At 36.4% G+C, this 17974-nt stretch overlaps 1 protein-coding gene across 1 annotated transcript; it reads left to right on the top strand.

The window, feature by feature from the left end:
- Positions 1-503: 503 nt before the first annotated feature.
- LOC117329145 (maltase A3-like) lies at positions 504-13178 on the top strand. Its single transcript, XM_033886896.1, has 10 exons — positions 504-860; positions 1966-2145; positions 2468-2610; positions 5867-5992; positions 6653-6748; positions 10047-10126; positions 11042-11228; positions 11547-11732; positions 12366-12503; positions 12718-13178. Exons 1-10 carry the CDS (start codon positions 617-619, stop codon positions 13063-13065), a joined length of 1728 nt encoding a protein of 575 aa, XP_033742787.1. The 5' UTR covers positions 504-616; the 3' UTR covers positions 13066-13178.
- The last annotated feature ends 4796 nt before the right edge of the window (positions 13179-17974 follow it).

Raw genomic sequence — 17974 nt, 5'->3', positions numbered from 1 at the left:
CCGAACCGTTCGTTCTATGATAATCTATGACAAACAGATAAGCTTTATTTAAACTTAAAACTCACAGTATTTTTTTCTCTGTTCGCTGCTACAGCTAAACGATAGATAGAGAGTCACAAGCTGATAACAGACCAACAACTTTTTTTTAATGTCTAAAGCACGTGTACAACTTGTCAATAAACTTTCGCTTATAGGTTGCATCACGATGTCTGTTAATACAACTTCCATATATCCTTCCCTCAAGCCTTGCACCTGATGTGTACAAACTTGATCCTTTATATTTTGAATAGACTTTTGATTTAAACCTTCGTGTATATTTACACAGGAAAGATATATCCTGACACAGAGTAGCTTACTTAATGATAACGTTGTTACCCCACATAGAAGTGGTATAAGCCGAGGTCGGCAAGCTCCACGGGATTGGACTAACCTCAAAGACCTTCATAAAACGGGTAGTTGATATGACCGACATTGTTATCTGGGTACCAACATGAGAATTTAAAAGGTGTTTCAGTGTACAGGTGAACAGTTTTATCCTATATATCCGAGAGGTCTACAGAAACACACATGTTGTCACATTGAGTAGTATATATGTGATTATCTATAGAAGGTAAAAATGGATGTTGAGGATAACAATCCAAAGAAGTCCTGTTGTTCCAAAACGCGCTGTTCCGTCATCGTATTGGTCAGCGTATTGGTCAGTGTGGCCATACTATGTGTGGTCACGTTCGCCACTGACATCCGGGAAAAGGTTCAGTATGATACATCCAAACTAGAATGGTGGAAAACGTCGCCTGTCTATCAGATCTATCCAATGTCATTCAAGGACACTAACGATGATGGGAAAGGCGATCTCAATGGTAAGCGCCCTTAATGACAGTTAGATAAGATAGGAAACATTTTTGGGGGAATTAGGAAAATTCATAAGTCTGCTGGTATATTTTCGCAGCGTTACGTATAATTCCAAATATCTAAAAACAATAAGTTATAAGGAATGATGCGCGCTTTCGCGCCTGGTTTAGGGGGAAATCTAAATCAGACATAGATGTCGTATGGTAACGTTCATTGGTTATACATTTTACATATATTTAGTCTACTGATGACATAATAAGATATGACATCCATGGTGTCAACACTTAATGTCACATGCTAATGTTAAGATATGATAAAATCAATGACAACGTTCATGGTGGCATCACTTAATGTCACGTGACAATGTTAAGTTATGATAAAATCAATGACAACGTTCATGGTGTCATCACTTAATGTCACGTGACAATGTTAAGTTATGATAAAATCAATGACAACGTTCATGGTGTCATCACTTAATGTCACGTGACAATGTTAAGTTATGATAAAATCAATGACAACGTTCATGGTGTCATCACTTAATGTCACGTGACAAAGTTAAGTTATGATAAAGTCAATGACAACGTTCATGGTGTCATCACTTAATGTCACGTGACAATGTTAAGTTATGATAAAGTCAACGACAACGTTCATGGTGTCATCACTTAATGTCACGTGACAATGTTAAGTTATGATAGAGTCAATGGCAACGTTCATTGTCCATAGAGTCGGAACCATTCTCAGATAACCACACAAACTGCTGGCATGTTTAACTACTGATATATGGAGACTTTTGCCGTTGATGAGGTCGACGACGTTCAGTAAGGTGATGCCTAACTTGTAAACTCAGTTAAGATCCATGGTGTGTGACTTGATCTATACCCTGGACGGTTTGCCAATGACATCACGGACTCTCCCATGCTGTAGCTTCTAAACTCGTGTACGTTATTCATTGAAGAGTCTAGAATGAATTCCCCGCCTCAAAATGGCTACTGCTCTTCAAGAGGCGGAAAACCCACCAAAATCAAATAATTACCGGGAAAAACTACTTTTCCTATCATTAGTTTACTATTCAAAGTGTTTAATGTATGAACTATTCTATTCCTTTTTATAAAGGTATAACGGAGAAGTTGTCGTATCTCTCGGTCCTCGGGGTGAAAGCCATATGGATCAGCCCTTTCTACGAGTCACCCATGAAGGACAACGGTTATGACATCATTAATTATACGGCGATCGACCCTCTATTCGGAACAATGGACAACTTCGACCATCTTCTGGTGAAAGCTAAGGAAAAAGGTAAAGCTCAATATGACGGGGTAGGGTCATTGTGTACGGCGGCCAAGATCACTCAAATGAAGTGAATTATTAAGACTTTTATTAAACAATAAAAACTTAATTCACACCAATTTACAAAATATTTTTCTTAAGCGTCGTTTGATTTAAATTAATGTCGCATTTTCGTGATTTCATTAAATTGTCAGAAAGGTAATATTTAACTTTCACATCTACAAAAAGTTAATTCGAGTAATTATGTAGTAACTTTGTAAATATAACATAATTTACGTAGAAAAGGCGACATCAACTTAGACTAATGTAACCCGTTACAGTATTATTCCAGATATCAAAGTGATCATCGACTTCGTGCCGAACCACACGAGTAACCAGAGCCAGTGGTTCACAGACAGTGAGAGTAGAGTGGAAGGTTACGAGGATTTCTACGTGTGGGTCAACGGTACAGGCGACACGACCCCTAACAACTGGGTAAACCTGGGGGTGATTGATATACCCATAACAACTGGGTAAACCTGGGGGCGACACGTACCCTAACAACTGGGTAAACCTGGGGGTGGTTGATATACCCATAACAACTGGGTAAACCTGGGGGTGATTGATATACATGTACCCATAACAACTGGGTAAACCTGGGGGTGATTGATATACCCATAACAACTGGGTAAACCTGGGGGTGATTGATATACCCATAACAACTGGGTAAACCTGGGGTGATTGATATACATGTACCCATAACAACTGGGTAAACCTGGGGTGATTGATATACCCATAACAACTGGGTAAACCTGGGGGTGATTGATATACCCATAACAACTGGGTAAACCTGGGGGTGATTGATATACCCATAACAACTGGGTAAACCTGGGGTGATTGATATACATGTACCCATAACAACTGGGTAAACCTGGGGTGATTGATATACCCATAACAACTGGGTAAACCTGGGGGTGATTGATATACCCATAACAACTGGGTAAACCTGGGGGAATTTACATACCCATAACAACTGAGTAAACCTGGGGGTGACTGATATACCCTTAACAACTGGGTAAACCTGGGGGTGATTGATATACCAATAACAACTGGGTGAACCTGGGGGTGATTGGTATACCCATAACAACTGGGTAAACGGTAAACCTGGGGGGGGGGGGGGGGGGGGGGGTTGTTACATACCCATAACAACTGGGTAAACATGGGGGTGATTGATATACCCATAACAACTGGGTAAACATGGGGTGATTGATATACATGTACCCATAACAACTGGGTAAACCTGGGGTGATTGATATACCCATAACAACTGGGTAAACCGTGGGGTGATTGATATACCCATAACAACTGGGTAAACCTGGGGTGATTGATATACATGTACCCATAACAACTGGGTAAACCTGGGGTGATTGATATACCCATAACAACTGGGTAAACCTGGGGGGTAATTGATATCCCCATAACAACTGGGTAAACCTGGAGGTGATTGATATACCCATAACAACTGGGTAAACCTGGGGATGATTGATATACCCATAACAACTGGGTAAACCTGGGGGTGATTGATATACCCATAACAACTGGGTAAACCTGGGGATGATTGATATACCCATAACAACTGGCTAAACCTGGGGGTGATTGATATCCCCATAACAACTGGGTAAACCTGGAGGTGATTGATATACCCATAACAACTGGGTAAACCTTGGGATGATTGATATACCCATAACAACTGGGTAAACCTGGGGGTGATTGATATACCCATAACAACTGGGTAAACCTGGGGGTGATTGATATACCCATAACAACTGGGTAAACCTGGGGGTGATTGATATACCCATAACAACTGGGTAAACCTGGGGGTGATTGATATACCCATAACAACTGGGTAAACCTGGGGGAGATTAATATACCCATAACAACTGGGTAAACCTGGGAGTGATTGATATACCCATAACAACTGGGTAAACCTGTAGGTGATTGATATACCCATAACAACTGGGTAAACCTGGGGGTGATTGATATACCCATAACAACTGGGTAAACCTGGAGGTGATTGATATACCCATAACAACTGGGTAAACCTGGGGGTGATTGATATACCCATAACAACTGGGTAAACCTGGGGTGATTGATATACCCATAACAACTGGGTAAACCTGGGGGTGATTGATATACCCCTAACAACTGGGTAAACCTGGGGGTGGTTGATATACATGTACCCATAACAACTGGGTAAACCTGGGGGTGATTGATATACATGTACCCATAACAACTGGGTAAACCTGGAGGTGATTGATATACCCATAACAACTGGGTAAACCTGGGGGTGATTGATATACCCATAACAACTGGGTAAACCTGGGAGTGATTGATATACCCATAACAACTGGGTAAACCTGGGGTGATTGATATACCCATAACAACTGGGTAAACCTGGGGGTGGTTGATATACCCATAACAACTGGGTAAACCTGGGGGTGGTTGATATACCCATAACAACTGAGTGAACCTTGGGGTGATTGATATACCCATAACAACTGGGTAAACCTGGGGGTGGTTGATATACCCATAACAACTGGGTAAACCTGGGGGTGATTGATATACCCATAACAACTGGGTAAACCTGGGAGTGATTGATATACCCATAACAACTGGGTAAACCTGGGGGTGGTTGATATACCCATAACAACTGAGTGAACCTGGGGGTGGTTGATATACCCATAACAACTGGGTAAACATGGAGGTGATTGATATACCCATAACAACTGGGTAAACCTGGGGGTGATTGATATACCCATAACAACTGGGTAAACATTGGGGGGGGGGGATTTACATACCCATAACAACTGGGTAAACCTGGGGTGATTGATATACCCATAACAACTGGGTAAACCTGGGGGGGGGGGGGGGGGGGGGGATTTACATACCCATAACAACTGGGTAAACCTGGGGTGATTGATATAACCATATCATTGAATCATTGAATTCATGTTCAAAGCAAAAGTTTCTTCCTGTCTTTTATTACCAGTTCTACGTTTTAAAGAACGCATTCTTTTGGAAATGAATTTGCAATCATCGATTAAATAATAAAAATGTTCAACACCAAGCATGCGCCTTTATTTAGTTATCATAGAGGGTACATATTGTACCTCTAATAACCCATCCCAGTTCTTATCTAGTTGTCATAGAGGATATATATTGTACCCTTTGATAACCCATCCCAGTTCTTATCTAGTTGTCATAGAGGGTACATATTGTACCTCTAATAACCCATCCCAGTTCTTATCTAGTTGTCATAGAGGGTACATATTGTACCTCTAATAACCCATCCCAGTTCTTATCTAGTTGTCATGGTAGTGCATATTGTACCTTTGATAACCCATCCCAGTTCTTATCTAGTTATCATAGAGGGTACATATTGTACCTTTGATAACCCATCCCAGTTCTTATCTAGTTGTCATAGAGGGTACATATTGTACCTTTGATAACCCATCCCAGTTATTATCTAGTTGTCATAGAGGGTACACATTGTACCTTTGATAACCCATCCCAGTTCTTATCTAGTTGTCATAGAGGGTACATATTGTACAGTGTACCTTTGATAACCCATCCCAGTCCTTATTTGGTTGTCATGCGAGTACATATTTGCTTAAGCCATGACGTATAATTGATTTTGTAAGGTTATCTAATGATACTACATCATATATGTAGGAGATTTTCGTTGTTTCAGACAAACACCCTCGGTGCATCAGCCTGGGCGTGGAGTGATATAAGACAACAGTATTACTATCACAACTATCTCGTGGAACAACCGGACCTCAACTATAGAAACCCCGCCGTCATAGCTGCTGTTAAGGTCAGTTCAGAATGTATGGTGGATTTATAATTAGTGTATGTGGATATGATAATCAATACTGATATACAATGTATACAAGTCATACTAAAATTTAAAAAAAAAAACGACATAGGATTACTGACGCAAAAAGGTGAGAATTCACAAAATGGGGGTTTCCCCGTCCTAAGTAAATATCTGTCTTTCAAGTGCGGTTGTTATCCTGTATGCCATTAAATAGACCCAATAACAACATTTGTCAGGCAGCGAAAACCTCCAATTGAATTTGATATACATTTTACATCATTTGAACTTCAAGTGAGGGATTGATGGGATGGAATCTGTTTGTAACACATAGTAAATAAATAGCTGTAAGACCTTTGTGGTAACTTACATGTTCAGACGAGCTTTTTGATATGTTTAGCTTCATATCATCTTCAAAATCCATGTATGTCATTCTCGCTGATAAGTTATCACATCTTCAGAGATCGACCAGGTAGATTGTTGTTAGAGTGGAAATGTTTCGTCTTCCCATAAAAGAAATATTGTTAAAATATGAATTTGTAATGAATTCTTCAAAGTTCATATTCTAAAAGAAAAAAAATAAAGAAAAATGAATGATTTTCCATGCCAAATATAGCGAATAATTTAATATGATAGATGTTGTTTTTTTCTACCTAATAGGACGTATTGAGATTTTGGCTGGATAAAGGCGTGGCCGGATTCCGAGTAGACGCTGTTGTGCACCTGTTTGAAAGCGAAAATCTTCAGGAGCAAGAGGTATACAGATTAATCATACAACACCCGTAACATTAAAACCAAGTGTATATATAGATTTATCATTTAGCATCCGTAACATCAACACCAAGTGGTATATATAGATTTATCATATATCTTCCATAACATTAGGACTAGTGGTATATACAGATGTATCATATATCTTCCGTAACATAAGGACCTAGTGGTATATATAGATTTATCATTTATCATCCGTATATTGATACAAATAATTGATCCTGATCATCTTCCTCGTTCTATTGTGCGTTTTAGGGTACTTTTCACAAAGAATATAAGACTCTTTCATATGTGTATATGTAGGATAGGGATATTCCACCCGAGGGGTCACAAAATGTGGTGAAACCCGAGGCTTGCCGAGGGTTTTACCACATTTTGTGATCCCGAGGGTGGAATAACCCTATCCTACATACACACATAATGAAAGAGTCTTTTTCTCTCATATCATTACCGAATTTCCGGCGAAAGTGTCCCTCAGCCATCCATTTTCTTCAATTTTTTAATTTCTTTATTTGACGTTTTTACTAAATATACTTGTAATATTCTGAAAGATCATACCCTATTTTGGCAAACTAAGTTTGCGCACAAATTTCATTCATTTTGTGGTTAAGTGATGAACGAATGAACAATTCGCCGATAAAAATTACCGTAACTTGACCGATTTTTACGTGGCCGTGATCAAATTGTCAACATCCGAGAAAAAGAAGTTCTATCAACAATACTGAAAGCCAACGCTGAAATGAGTTTTCCAACTTCACATAATTTGATTTGCACCTCGACATATTTAATCATTTCACAGAACACACTGTACTTTTAAATGTCAAGTCAATTTTTTTTTTATATAAAATACTACGTCACTGCATGACGTCACGACTGTCATTGGAATTCCATTCATAGTTCAAGGATATTGAGAGTGATGTCGATCTCGATCGCCATGACGCGGCGATGTTTCGTGGCTGGTAATTTTAAATTCACTGTGATTTTGGCAACTTCGTGTGTGAACCAGCGAACAGTGACTCTATACGAGTATTCGATCTTTTCTGTGACATAGGATTATTTATGACATCTCTGTCTTGTACACGAGCTAGGTGACCACAGCTAGTTTGCTGTTAAGAAACACTAGAAATTGATAATGAAGACATAATATGTGTTGAAAAGGTCATTTATTAATGACAAATCAATTTCAGATATAAAGATATACCCCCAAGTTATAAATTAGAGAAATTATGACTATAACAGCAAAGATGGGGTAAAAAATAGGCATGACATAATACCCAAACAGTACATCCATAATATATTTAAATCAATATAAAGATTATATAACCTCAAGATACCATTTTCAACATGATGAAAAGTTGGTATATGCATATTAGCAAGTATAAGGAGTCTAAAATTGACAGTTCAATACATGTTACACTGGGAGGGCATAAGGGTGGGAAATCAAAAGTGTTAAAAAACTTCCATCAGTGGAGATAAACTTTTACACTTGATTTTCCCAATGGAGGTGACGCTACTGAGGGTCAATCTCCTCTGTGATAGGTCCGGTGGCTGGGCTACGTGGCTGCTGATTGGCTGACCAATCACACGCTTCTATCCCTTAAGCCAAAATGACCAGAGGTCAGTCAAGTCCTGGGAATTTTCCATCACGTGGCCCAGACATGGACCTCCTTCTTGACCCCTCAATGTTAGCCCATTTACATAAAAACCAGAACAATGGGAGATGCGAGTGGTGCCAATGCCCCTCTCAACATATAATAAACAAACAATTACAGACTGACATACAAATGTAAATGTATTTATTTATACAGATATAAATAAATGTTATTTATGACATCTCTGTCTTGTACACGAGCTAGGTGACCACAGCTAGTTTGCTGTTAAAAAAACACTAGAAATTGATAATGAAGACATAATATGTGTTGAAAAGGTCATTTATTAATGACAAATCAATTTCAGATATAAAGATATACCCCCAAGTTATAAATTAGAGAAATTATGACTATAACAGCAAAGATGGGGTAAAAAATAGGCACTGATGACCTAGTCCAGATATTGTATAGAATGAATATATCTAGGGCAAGGTCATCGCCCCATTATATGTGTTTAACCAGTTGTCTTGATGGAATGACGAAGGTAGGTCAGTCGATAGGCTAACGATGATCATATTGAAAGGCTAGGATGACAGTTAGTTTTCATGGTTACTCTACACAAATATAGACTCTGAGTTACAATTAAAATACATATTTTTATATGAACATCGAGGGGTGTCATTTTTACCGAATGTTCGTTCATTTAAGAGCCAATTCACAACTTCCAAATACACAGGTTACTGAGTAGGCCTAACAGTTACAGACAGTACAGTAGAGTAAACAAATTCCAGGGCCCCCTGCTGACGCAAACGGAACCATTTCATAGGTTGTGACGTTTGACATTTTCTTTTTTATATTTTTTATGTATGGCTTTTATTTTACTTCCTGTCATTGCCAGGTGATTGTGTGTGTTTACAAGTTTTTAATGACAAATGACAAATCTGTCGGGTAGGCAAGTCTGTATTGTACTGTAAGTTGTAACTGTTACAACAGGCCTGTAGGCGTAGTCTAACTGTTTGTTACAGTAACGGAGTTATATGTTCGCTCAGATGAAATGTCTAATCGTTTAACCGTGTAGCCCTATTGATTTACTGCTGATATGATATATATTTATCTAAGAATGTATGTATTTTTATAGTTAAGTCCAACGTTTCAAAACCGATAAGGACTGTCGGATGTGAACACAAGCAGACGACGCTGTGAGAGTTGTCCCCCTTGAACGCAGATTAATCCGCGCGCGTGAAATGCTATGTAAGATAGATTTATCTTACATAGCTATCTTACATGGGCAAACTCTATCCAACATGGCGAGATATGAGAGAAATATGTATAATCAGACATGAACATATGGGGTAACTTGCCCGACCACTTGAGTTTCCTCATACATCCGGGCACATAAGGGTGATTGATATGAGCTGATTTAACTTCTCTCGCAGTTGTTATGAAAGTTTAATTTATTTCAAAATATGTACATACAAAAGATCGACTTTTAGACCCTAATGTTATTGTTTGATATTTCTATTTACTTGATTTGTTTATCCGGGTTGTAACGCCCTAGCAAGGGGCACATTGAGTAGATACCAACAGAAGAAAAGGGAGTGAGTAATGAAGGATCGGGAAGAAATGAAAAATATTTGCACATCAATCAGAGGTCAATAAAACGTTGAACGAATTATAATTGTTCATATTTTCAGACGACTGTAAATTTACCTGAGATCTTCCCAGTAATCGAAGGATGGAAGAAGTTACTGGACACATACAGCGACCCGCCTAGGTAATCGACCTCATCAATATAGTATATGTATTATCATGTAATGTCGACAAATGATGCAAGCTTCCTTACTACGGCTTTAAGTTTCGTTAGACGTCAGTAGTGTATTATCAATACATATGGTTCTCTTATTGTAGAATGTAGGGATTTAGATAAAAGTTCACCTGTATATGAAGGAACTTGCGACATTTAAGTGATATTATATGACCTCACTATTATGAATTACTCCAATAATCAAAATATCTTCTCAGTAAATAGCATTATTACAGCACAAAGGAGGAACGTTCAACAAGACTTCAATCATTATTACTCTCGTATATAACGGAATATTTACATTTTGGTGGCATAGTCACGATATAAACTAAGTAAAAAGATTTGCAGTCTATGTGAGCATAATTGACACCCAAAACGTGACATCAATCCATGTCGCGTATGAATATATTCACCCACCGGAACTACTTGTAGCTAACGTAAACAATTAATCATGGCTCTATGAAAAAAAGCCTAGGATCAAGTCGTTTTTTTATATTAATTAAAATATCAAAAAGAAATTTTATACAATATTATCACATAATTAATAAAAAGAATTAAACAGGGACTGTGTTATTTCAATGCACTTTTTTGTTTGCCAATCTGCATGTGACAAATAAATTTTGAAAAAATAGGCTGTCGCTGAATATTGGCATTGCGCTAACACAATATGACGTTTGTTTGCAACGCTCTGGCACCAAGAAAAGACAGTTTAGTCCTTAAATATACGTCTTATACAGACTATTGTCGTGAACAGTTTTAAACACTTTATACATAATGTATGTAAGTTAGACTTTTATGATTGATGTTCCCTCTACCAGTCATATTTCAACGTGTTTATACATAACCTGTTAATACTTTGGTTTTCATATATATTTTTTTCTAAAGGGTCATGTTTTCGGAGGCAACGTCTGTTGATAAGGAAATAATCAGAAAATACTACGATGCCGGTACAATACCATTCAACTTTGACCTGGTCAAGCAGGTTAACAGAACGTGCGATGGAATGTGCTTTAGAGACGTGATAAAAGAGTACATGGAGACACTACGGTCAGATGACTGGCCAAATTTCTTAGTAAGATAACATGATTTTATCATTCGTTTCAGTCACATTCCTGTCCAACTCTGTTCAGCTTGTATAATATAGTACTTGTCCTAGCATTTTTATTCATTTTTTTGTTATGTGTTTATTTGCAATGTATTTGTATTATCTTGTTTTCAATTTTTTCTCTTTTCTTTCTTATTTCTTTTTTTAAATACATATACAACCTGTATATATATTTAGTTGTTTTCTTTCCTTCTTTTTCATTTATCTATTTGAAATTACAATACACGATATTTCAATAACCATATATTGTATATGATTTTATCAATGTTTTAATGTATACTGTAGACAGGAAGTCACGACTTTTCTCGGGTGGCTACGAGACTTGAGAAAGACAAGGCACGAGCGATAGCTATGCTTCTTCTCACACTCCCTGGTACGCCAATCATCTATTACGGCGAGGAGATCGGTATGACGGACGTGCCTTACACATTCACTGAAAGTCATGACACATTCGGACTCCGTCTCGGAGAGGTGAGTAAAAGCAGTTCGTAGTTTTGCTCTTAAAGTTGGCCAGATAAGCATTTGAATAATCTTACGAATAAAAAAACTGTTGAGTTCAAACTAGGGGATGGGAGGTTAGGAACTCGTTTGGAACAAATTGAAGAGGATAATTCAGTTCGGGATTTGCTCTGAATCCAATTCAGACAATATGATAGACACACGACACCGATCCATATGAAATGATATGACCAGCTTTTTTAGTGCATGTATGAAAATGGTTAACCTGACACAAAGAGCTTCTTATTAACATGTCAGCTGGCCGTTTAAATCTCAGTCCGAAAGTATTACAACGCTAAGCATATCCTCGCTCAATTAGTGAAGACGCCTCACTAAATATTTATGTGCTCATCCAAAAATAAACTCGCAAACATTTATCAAATTCTGTTACTTTGCAGTAGAGTTATAATTCATTGTTTATATTTTCGGGGATTATCAATACATACCAGTCGACAAATAATCCATTTTGAAAAAAACTGTTACAACTTTTGCAGGATGATTACACATAACTTACGGCTATGGATCATGAGCATACTGTTTACAGTTAATGATCAATGTCAATAAAGTAAGGTGCAATTTATGGAGTTATTATAAACGTGTTTGCAGGACGGATATCGGAATAAGACCAGGGATCCCGAACGATCACCAATGCAGTGGACGTCGGCTACAAATGCTGGGTTTACCAATGATTCAGTCCATCCTTGGCTTCACCTGAGTCTAGAGTCCCCAAAGGTCAATGTAGAGGTAGGTACGGAATTTTACACGTGGACACGTCGTTTTAGAAATTTTAGAAATCTTTTTGATCTGTTGACTCCATTTTAGCATATTTTACTTTATATGAATATCATCATATAGAGAGAAGCAAACAATTTATCTTAACTTATTTATATCTCATAAAACTCGCAAGATAACATCCTCTGTTATTTTTATATTTTATCTTTAATAATATGTTGTTTAGGTGCAGAAGACAATTGCAAGCGGGATTTTACAACTGTATAAAGATCTGATCAAGTTAAGAGAATATCCGTCGTTTGAGACCAGTGAACTAGAGTTTGCTCTCGTGGCCCATGACATTTTATCTTACGTACGGCATGCAAGGGGCTGGCAGATGCACCTTGTTATAATTAATCTCAGTTCCCAGAGTGCAACGCATGACTTTTCTTCCGGTCCAGTGTTCTCCACCAAGGGAACTGTTGCTGTGACGACGGACAGTTCCTTATCAGTCAAACAGGAGGTAGATCTGACTAGCGTTACTGTAGAAGCTAATCAGGGCGTGGTAATTGCTGTCAAATATCAAAAGCATTAAAGAAACAAAATCAAATGTGTTTGCTCAATTTACGTAAAAGTCACAAATAAACCGCAGCATTACTGCAACCATTCGAAAAGTAGGTAGTTCGTCCTAAATCTATTTCAGGGGCATAGGTACCCGTGATGGCAGGGAGTAATATCCAAAAGTGGAAGATACTTGTGATCTTAAATTAACATCTTTTTACCTTATTAGCAAAATCCTAAATGCGGATATCCCTACTGACGTCTTGTTGCATGTATAGTAAAAGTAGGCAACTGTGACCTTTGAGTCGGTTACTTCAAAAACTGTCCGTGGCCTCTCTCCAGTAAAATGCTAATCTGCAGTGTTAACAAGTGTTGAATGCACATATACTTGAGGAATGCAGAGCTGACCCTTACAAATACATTGTACAGTCGAGTCCCGTTAATCAAGCAATTTCTGCCATTAAAACCCGAATAGTGGAACGGCAGGACTAACTGAACAGTTACTTGACGTATGATTATTCCTTTAGAATCTTGACCTACCTTGATGACTGGTTGTCTCAGAATATACTTGTACAGTCGTTTTCATCTAATTCATCTGGAAAAGCAAAAGTAACAATAGTTTTTGCATTGTTTCTTATCTGGATGAGTACATGCAATAGTCTGTTATTTTATTATATATTGTCACAGGATTGTGTATACAAAAGTTTTACGTAATCTAAAAAAGAAGATATGAATAAATGCTGTCAATTAGAATATATAAGCAGTATCTTAAATATATATTTAATACCACTAATATGCAGTTCAAAAATGTGTATCCACCTAAAGAGTCCTTTGATTTCTACATTGGATAGTTTGCTCCAATATTATTATTATGTTATTGGTACCGCAAAGATTTGATGTTGGATACATACATATATATATATATATATTACTAGTGAAGATTTAATTTCATTACTCTATCAATATCAATAAAATAGAAAAAAAAAGTGTTTACCTGTTAACACATATTCATAAAGCCCGTTGTTATAATATACATGTATGTATGTGTGACGGCTCGGGTGACAGCCTGATTAACAAAGAACACGTTTGATTGTGAGATTACCTACAAACATACATGTATCTTATATATTATGCTAACACTGATCCTTCTAGCAAATTCTACGCGTACTGCTGCACTTGTATATTCTTATACAGATGATATATCTCAAGCTAGTTGAGTATTGCTACACCAGGTATAACATAGAATAGTATTGTTGTATAGGACATATTATACCAGTGATGTTGTTTAAGGTATATCATATTAGTGATGTTATATAAGGTATATTATACTTGTGATGTTGTATAGGGCATATAATACCATTGATGTTGTATGAGGCATATAATACCATTGATGTTGTATGAGGCATATACTACCATTGATGTTGTATGAGGCATATAATACCATTGATGTTGTATAAGGCATATACTATCATTGCTGTTGTATGAGGCACATTATAAATGTAGTGCTATTGTGATATAAAATACCAGCACTGTTGTACCAGGTATACGTAACGTTTTATCAAACATATTATTAGCAACCTGAAATTAGAAATTATACTAGTATTACTGTACCAGGTAAGTCGTAATAATATTACCACAGGTATAATATTCGTGTACTGTTGTAGCGTTAGTCGTATTTTACAGGTATTGGTTTATCATTAATACCACACCAGAAAAGTAATGTTAGGCTATTCGTATGAATTGTACATAATGTTGTTACTTGTTCTGTAATGATTTCCAGAAATAGATATATGATTTTTACCTTAAAATTGCAAGAATAGATATGTATTGAATAAGCCTGTATAGATTTAGGATCTACATTGTGTTTAATGTTTATTTGATTATGGAGATTCTTAACACATTTTGATAGTACAATATCTATCATTTTCGAAGGCGTAACAAATATCTATATATGGATATTAAATTAATACGTAATTAATTGTAGTTGTGTTATATTTTAAAACACTTTCATGTAGAGGAACAATGTAAAATTCTGTAGGTGTACTCTAATTTCAGAGACTCGCGCGTTTTTTGTATTACTATAGTAGACAAGGTTCTGCAAAAACTACATCGCACATTCCGTTTTTCAATATATTTATCTTACCTGCAGCATTGGTCTATGTCGTTACAAAATATCACGTTCTTAACGCACAGTTTAGGGCTATTTAGTAGACATTTACACGATGTCTACACGGATTCTCATGGCATTATCTGATAAAACTAACTAGATTGTATGTAGGTGTAGGACTTTCTGTTTTATTAGTTAATTACTCTACCCATAATATAATCTTTATTATGAAGATTTTATTCACCAATATGACATTTGCAATTCCTTGACAATCCAAATATTCTATCGTGTCTTCTTTCATGTCTGGAATGATATTAGAAACACAAGCAAGCAAACGCCCACCAATCATTCATTTTATCATTACATATTCATTTTAACTAGATACAAAAACAATATCCGTAGTGGAGATTAAGTAGCTGTCAATAGCATAAACCATGTATGTAGAGTAAGCTTAAATTCGGGTCTGTTTACATTATGTCTATGTTACTAAATATTTTATAACATCGTTTGGACTGACAAAACTACTAGAGTTATCGCTCTTGTAACACATAAATCCAAATAACGTATGATCTGTTAGAATCTATGACTCTTATAAGAATGATGTAGGAAAAGAGAAACACACAAACGCACACACACCCACAAATACTTTTAACGACATACATTCACATGTATTTGTTCAATAACAAATAAAGCATACTAAACATAAAGAACACATGTGGATTAAAGAACGATATCCCCATATCCATTGAGCAGTTGGCCGTGCGATATTTAATACTTCGATAACCATTGATATGTTTGTACCGGGAATGTACTTCTTATGATATATGTAAAACCGAATAGGTCGGCTGGAGTTATTGACTCTAAGGAGATATTCCGATTTTATCCTGACCATGGGAAGAGAATTGTGTTTTGTCAATTCGACAAAGAGACACTAAATATGTCTTCCTGTGTGCGTTGATACAATTTAAAACCCTTAATCTATGAATTGGGATACATGTACATGCTATTTGTTGCGTGCAAACATATTTTTAAAACCTGTTACTACATTTCGGATAATGTTCTTTCCTCACATCATCCAATAGCCATTCAGCAGATAAAAATCAGTGGGATGTCTAATAACCTCCACTGTCTTATCGGTACCCTACGGTTCTATTTTAATATGGCTTACGCCGACCGCAACATAAAAACAAGGAATAAAGATAACACAAATGACGCATCTTCTAAATGTCTCATTCGGGAACAGGTCAATTAATTTAAACACTGTAAACATATGTGTCTACAGTTTTATATTTGGCTCATGAATCCTGGGTTATTGTAGTAGTATAAATATCACCTTCCGCAATCGCTCTATGATCATATCATTACTAAATAAAGCAAATTGGCAAGATAGTGCTTGCGAACACCTGAAACATTGTCCTTTGATGGACCAAAGATGTGTCCGTTCCATTATTCCGACTACGAAAACAGAAATTATGGTATGACCTTCATGGTAGGAATGTGATTGGGTATTCATTAAAGCACGATAAATATGTCCCTAATTTTAACACCTAACCCTGTATTATTTAACCATTAAAACCCTGTAATATAGGCTTTGTGAATATATACTCCTTTTTTAGATAAAGGGTGAATCATGAACGGGGAAAAAGATAAGGATATGTCACATTGGGTTGGAAGGTCACATACCTATCTGTGTACGGTATTCTGGGTACAATGATATGTGTCCTATACAGACAAGTTACCAACATATGATTGAAAGGTTGCGATAATATTTACAGAACTCAAATATAATACACACAATACACTTCCTGATTAAATGCATATGCATGTCGAATTCAATATCGTACAATTAACATTTACCACTGGGATGTTGCGAAGACCCTTTGGAGGAAACTCTGTTTAAGACTATATATAACACATATATGCGTTACTGGAGAAGTGAAATAACGTCGTTACAATAAAAAAGAAATAGAAAGTTTGATAGGTCTGGGGTAATAATGGTTCATGTAGTGATTAATGTACACATCGATCACTCGCATGACCGAGCTATCGGGGTATTCGGGATGAGTCACTCTTTTGATATGATGACAACACCATTTGTTTTGATATCAAGCAAAATGTTATGAAATAAGCAAATGGTTCTCATTGATATGTTTAAAATATTATTGAAGATGTTTTATGAAATTGGCTGAGGAGAATAAAAATTATAAATAGGACTCGACAGACAATTATGGACAATAATAGATTTACACGATAAAAGTATGAGGAGGTTAAAACAACCACATAGACATATGATTTCATAGCGCTTGAAAAATAATTTCATGTATATATAAATATGACTTCATATCGCATGGAAATATAATATTTTCATATATCGTTAATTGTTTTATATGACATGGAAATTGGATTTCATATCACATGGAAAATACATATTGTATGGAAATATAATTTCATATTGCAGGGAAACAAAACTTCATATCGCAATGTCATGGAATCATGACTTCATATTTCATGGAAAGATAATTTCTTATCGCGTGGAAATAGGATTTATAAAGCATGGAATTTTAATTTCATGTCACATGGAAATATAATTTCATATCACAAGGAAGTATAACATCAAAACGTATATCTATATCTTCCTTTAGAATAATAGCTTTGTCAAAAGTTCCCGATATTAGAGTATGGAAATCACAATAAACACCAATGACATGATTAATTATATGAGCCTTAGTCTTTATCTTTAACATACGTTTATCTACAAAGAGAGTATTATAAGATAATCACGTATTTCGAATACCAAGTTATCGGCAAATACCGTATATCGGGTTTTTTTAGCGAG

The sequence above is a fragment of the Pecten maximus genome, chromosome 6, assembly GCF_902652985.1.
Source record: "Pecten maximus chromosome 6, xPecMax1.1, whole genome shotgun sequence".
Classification (NCBI taxonomy): domain Eukaryota; kingdom Metazoa; phylum Mollusca; class Bivalvia; order Pectinida; family Pectinidae; genus Pecten; species Pecten maximus.
Note: the sequence above shows the minus strand (reverse complement) of the source record. Positions and strands in the feature narration are given on the sequence as shown.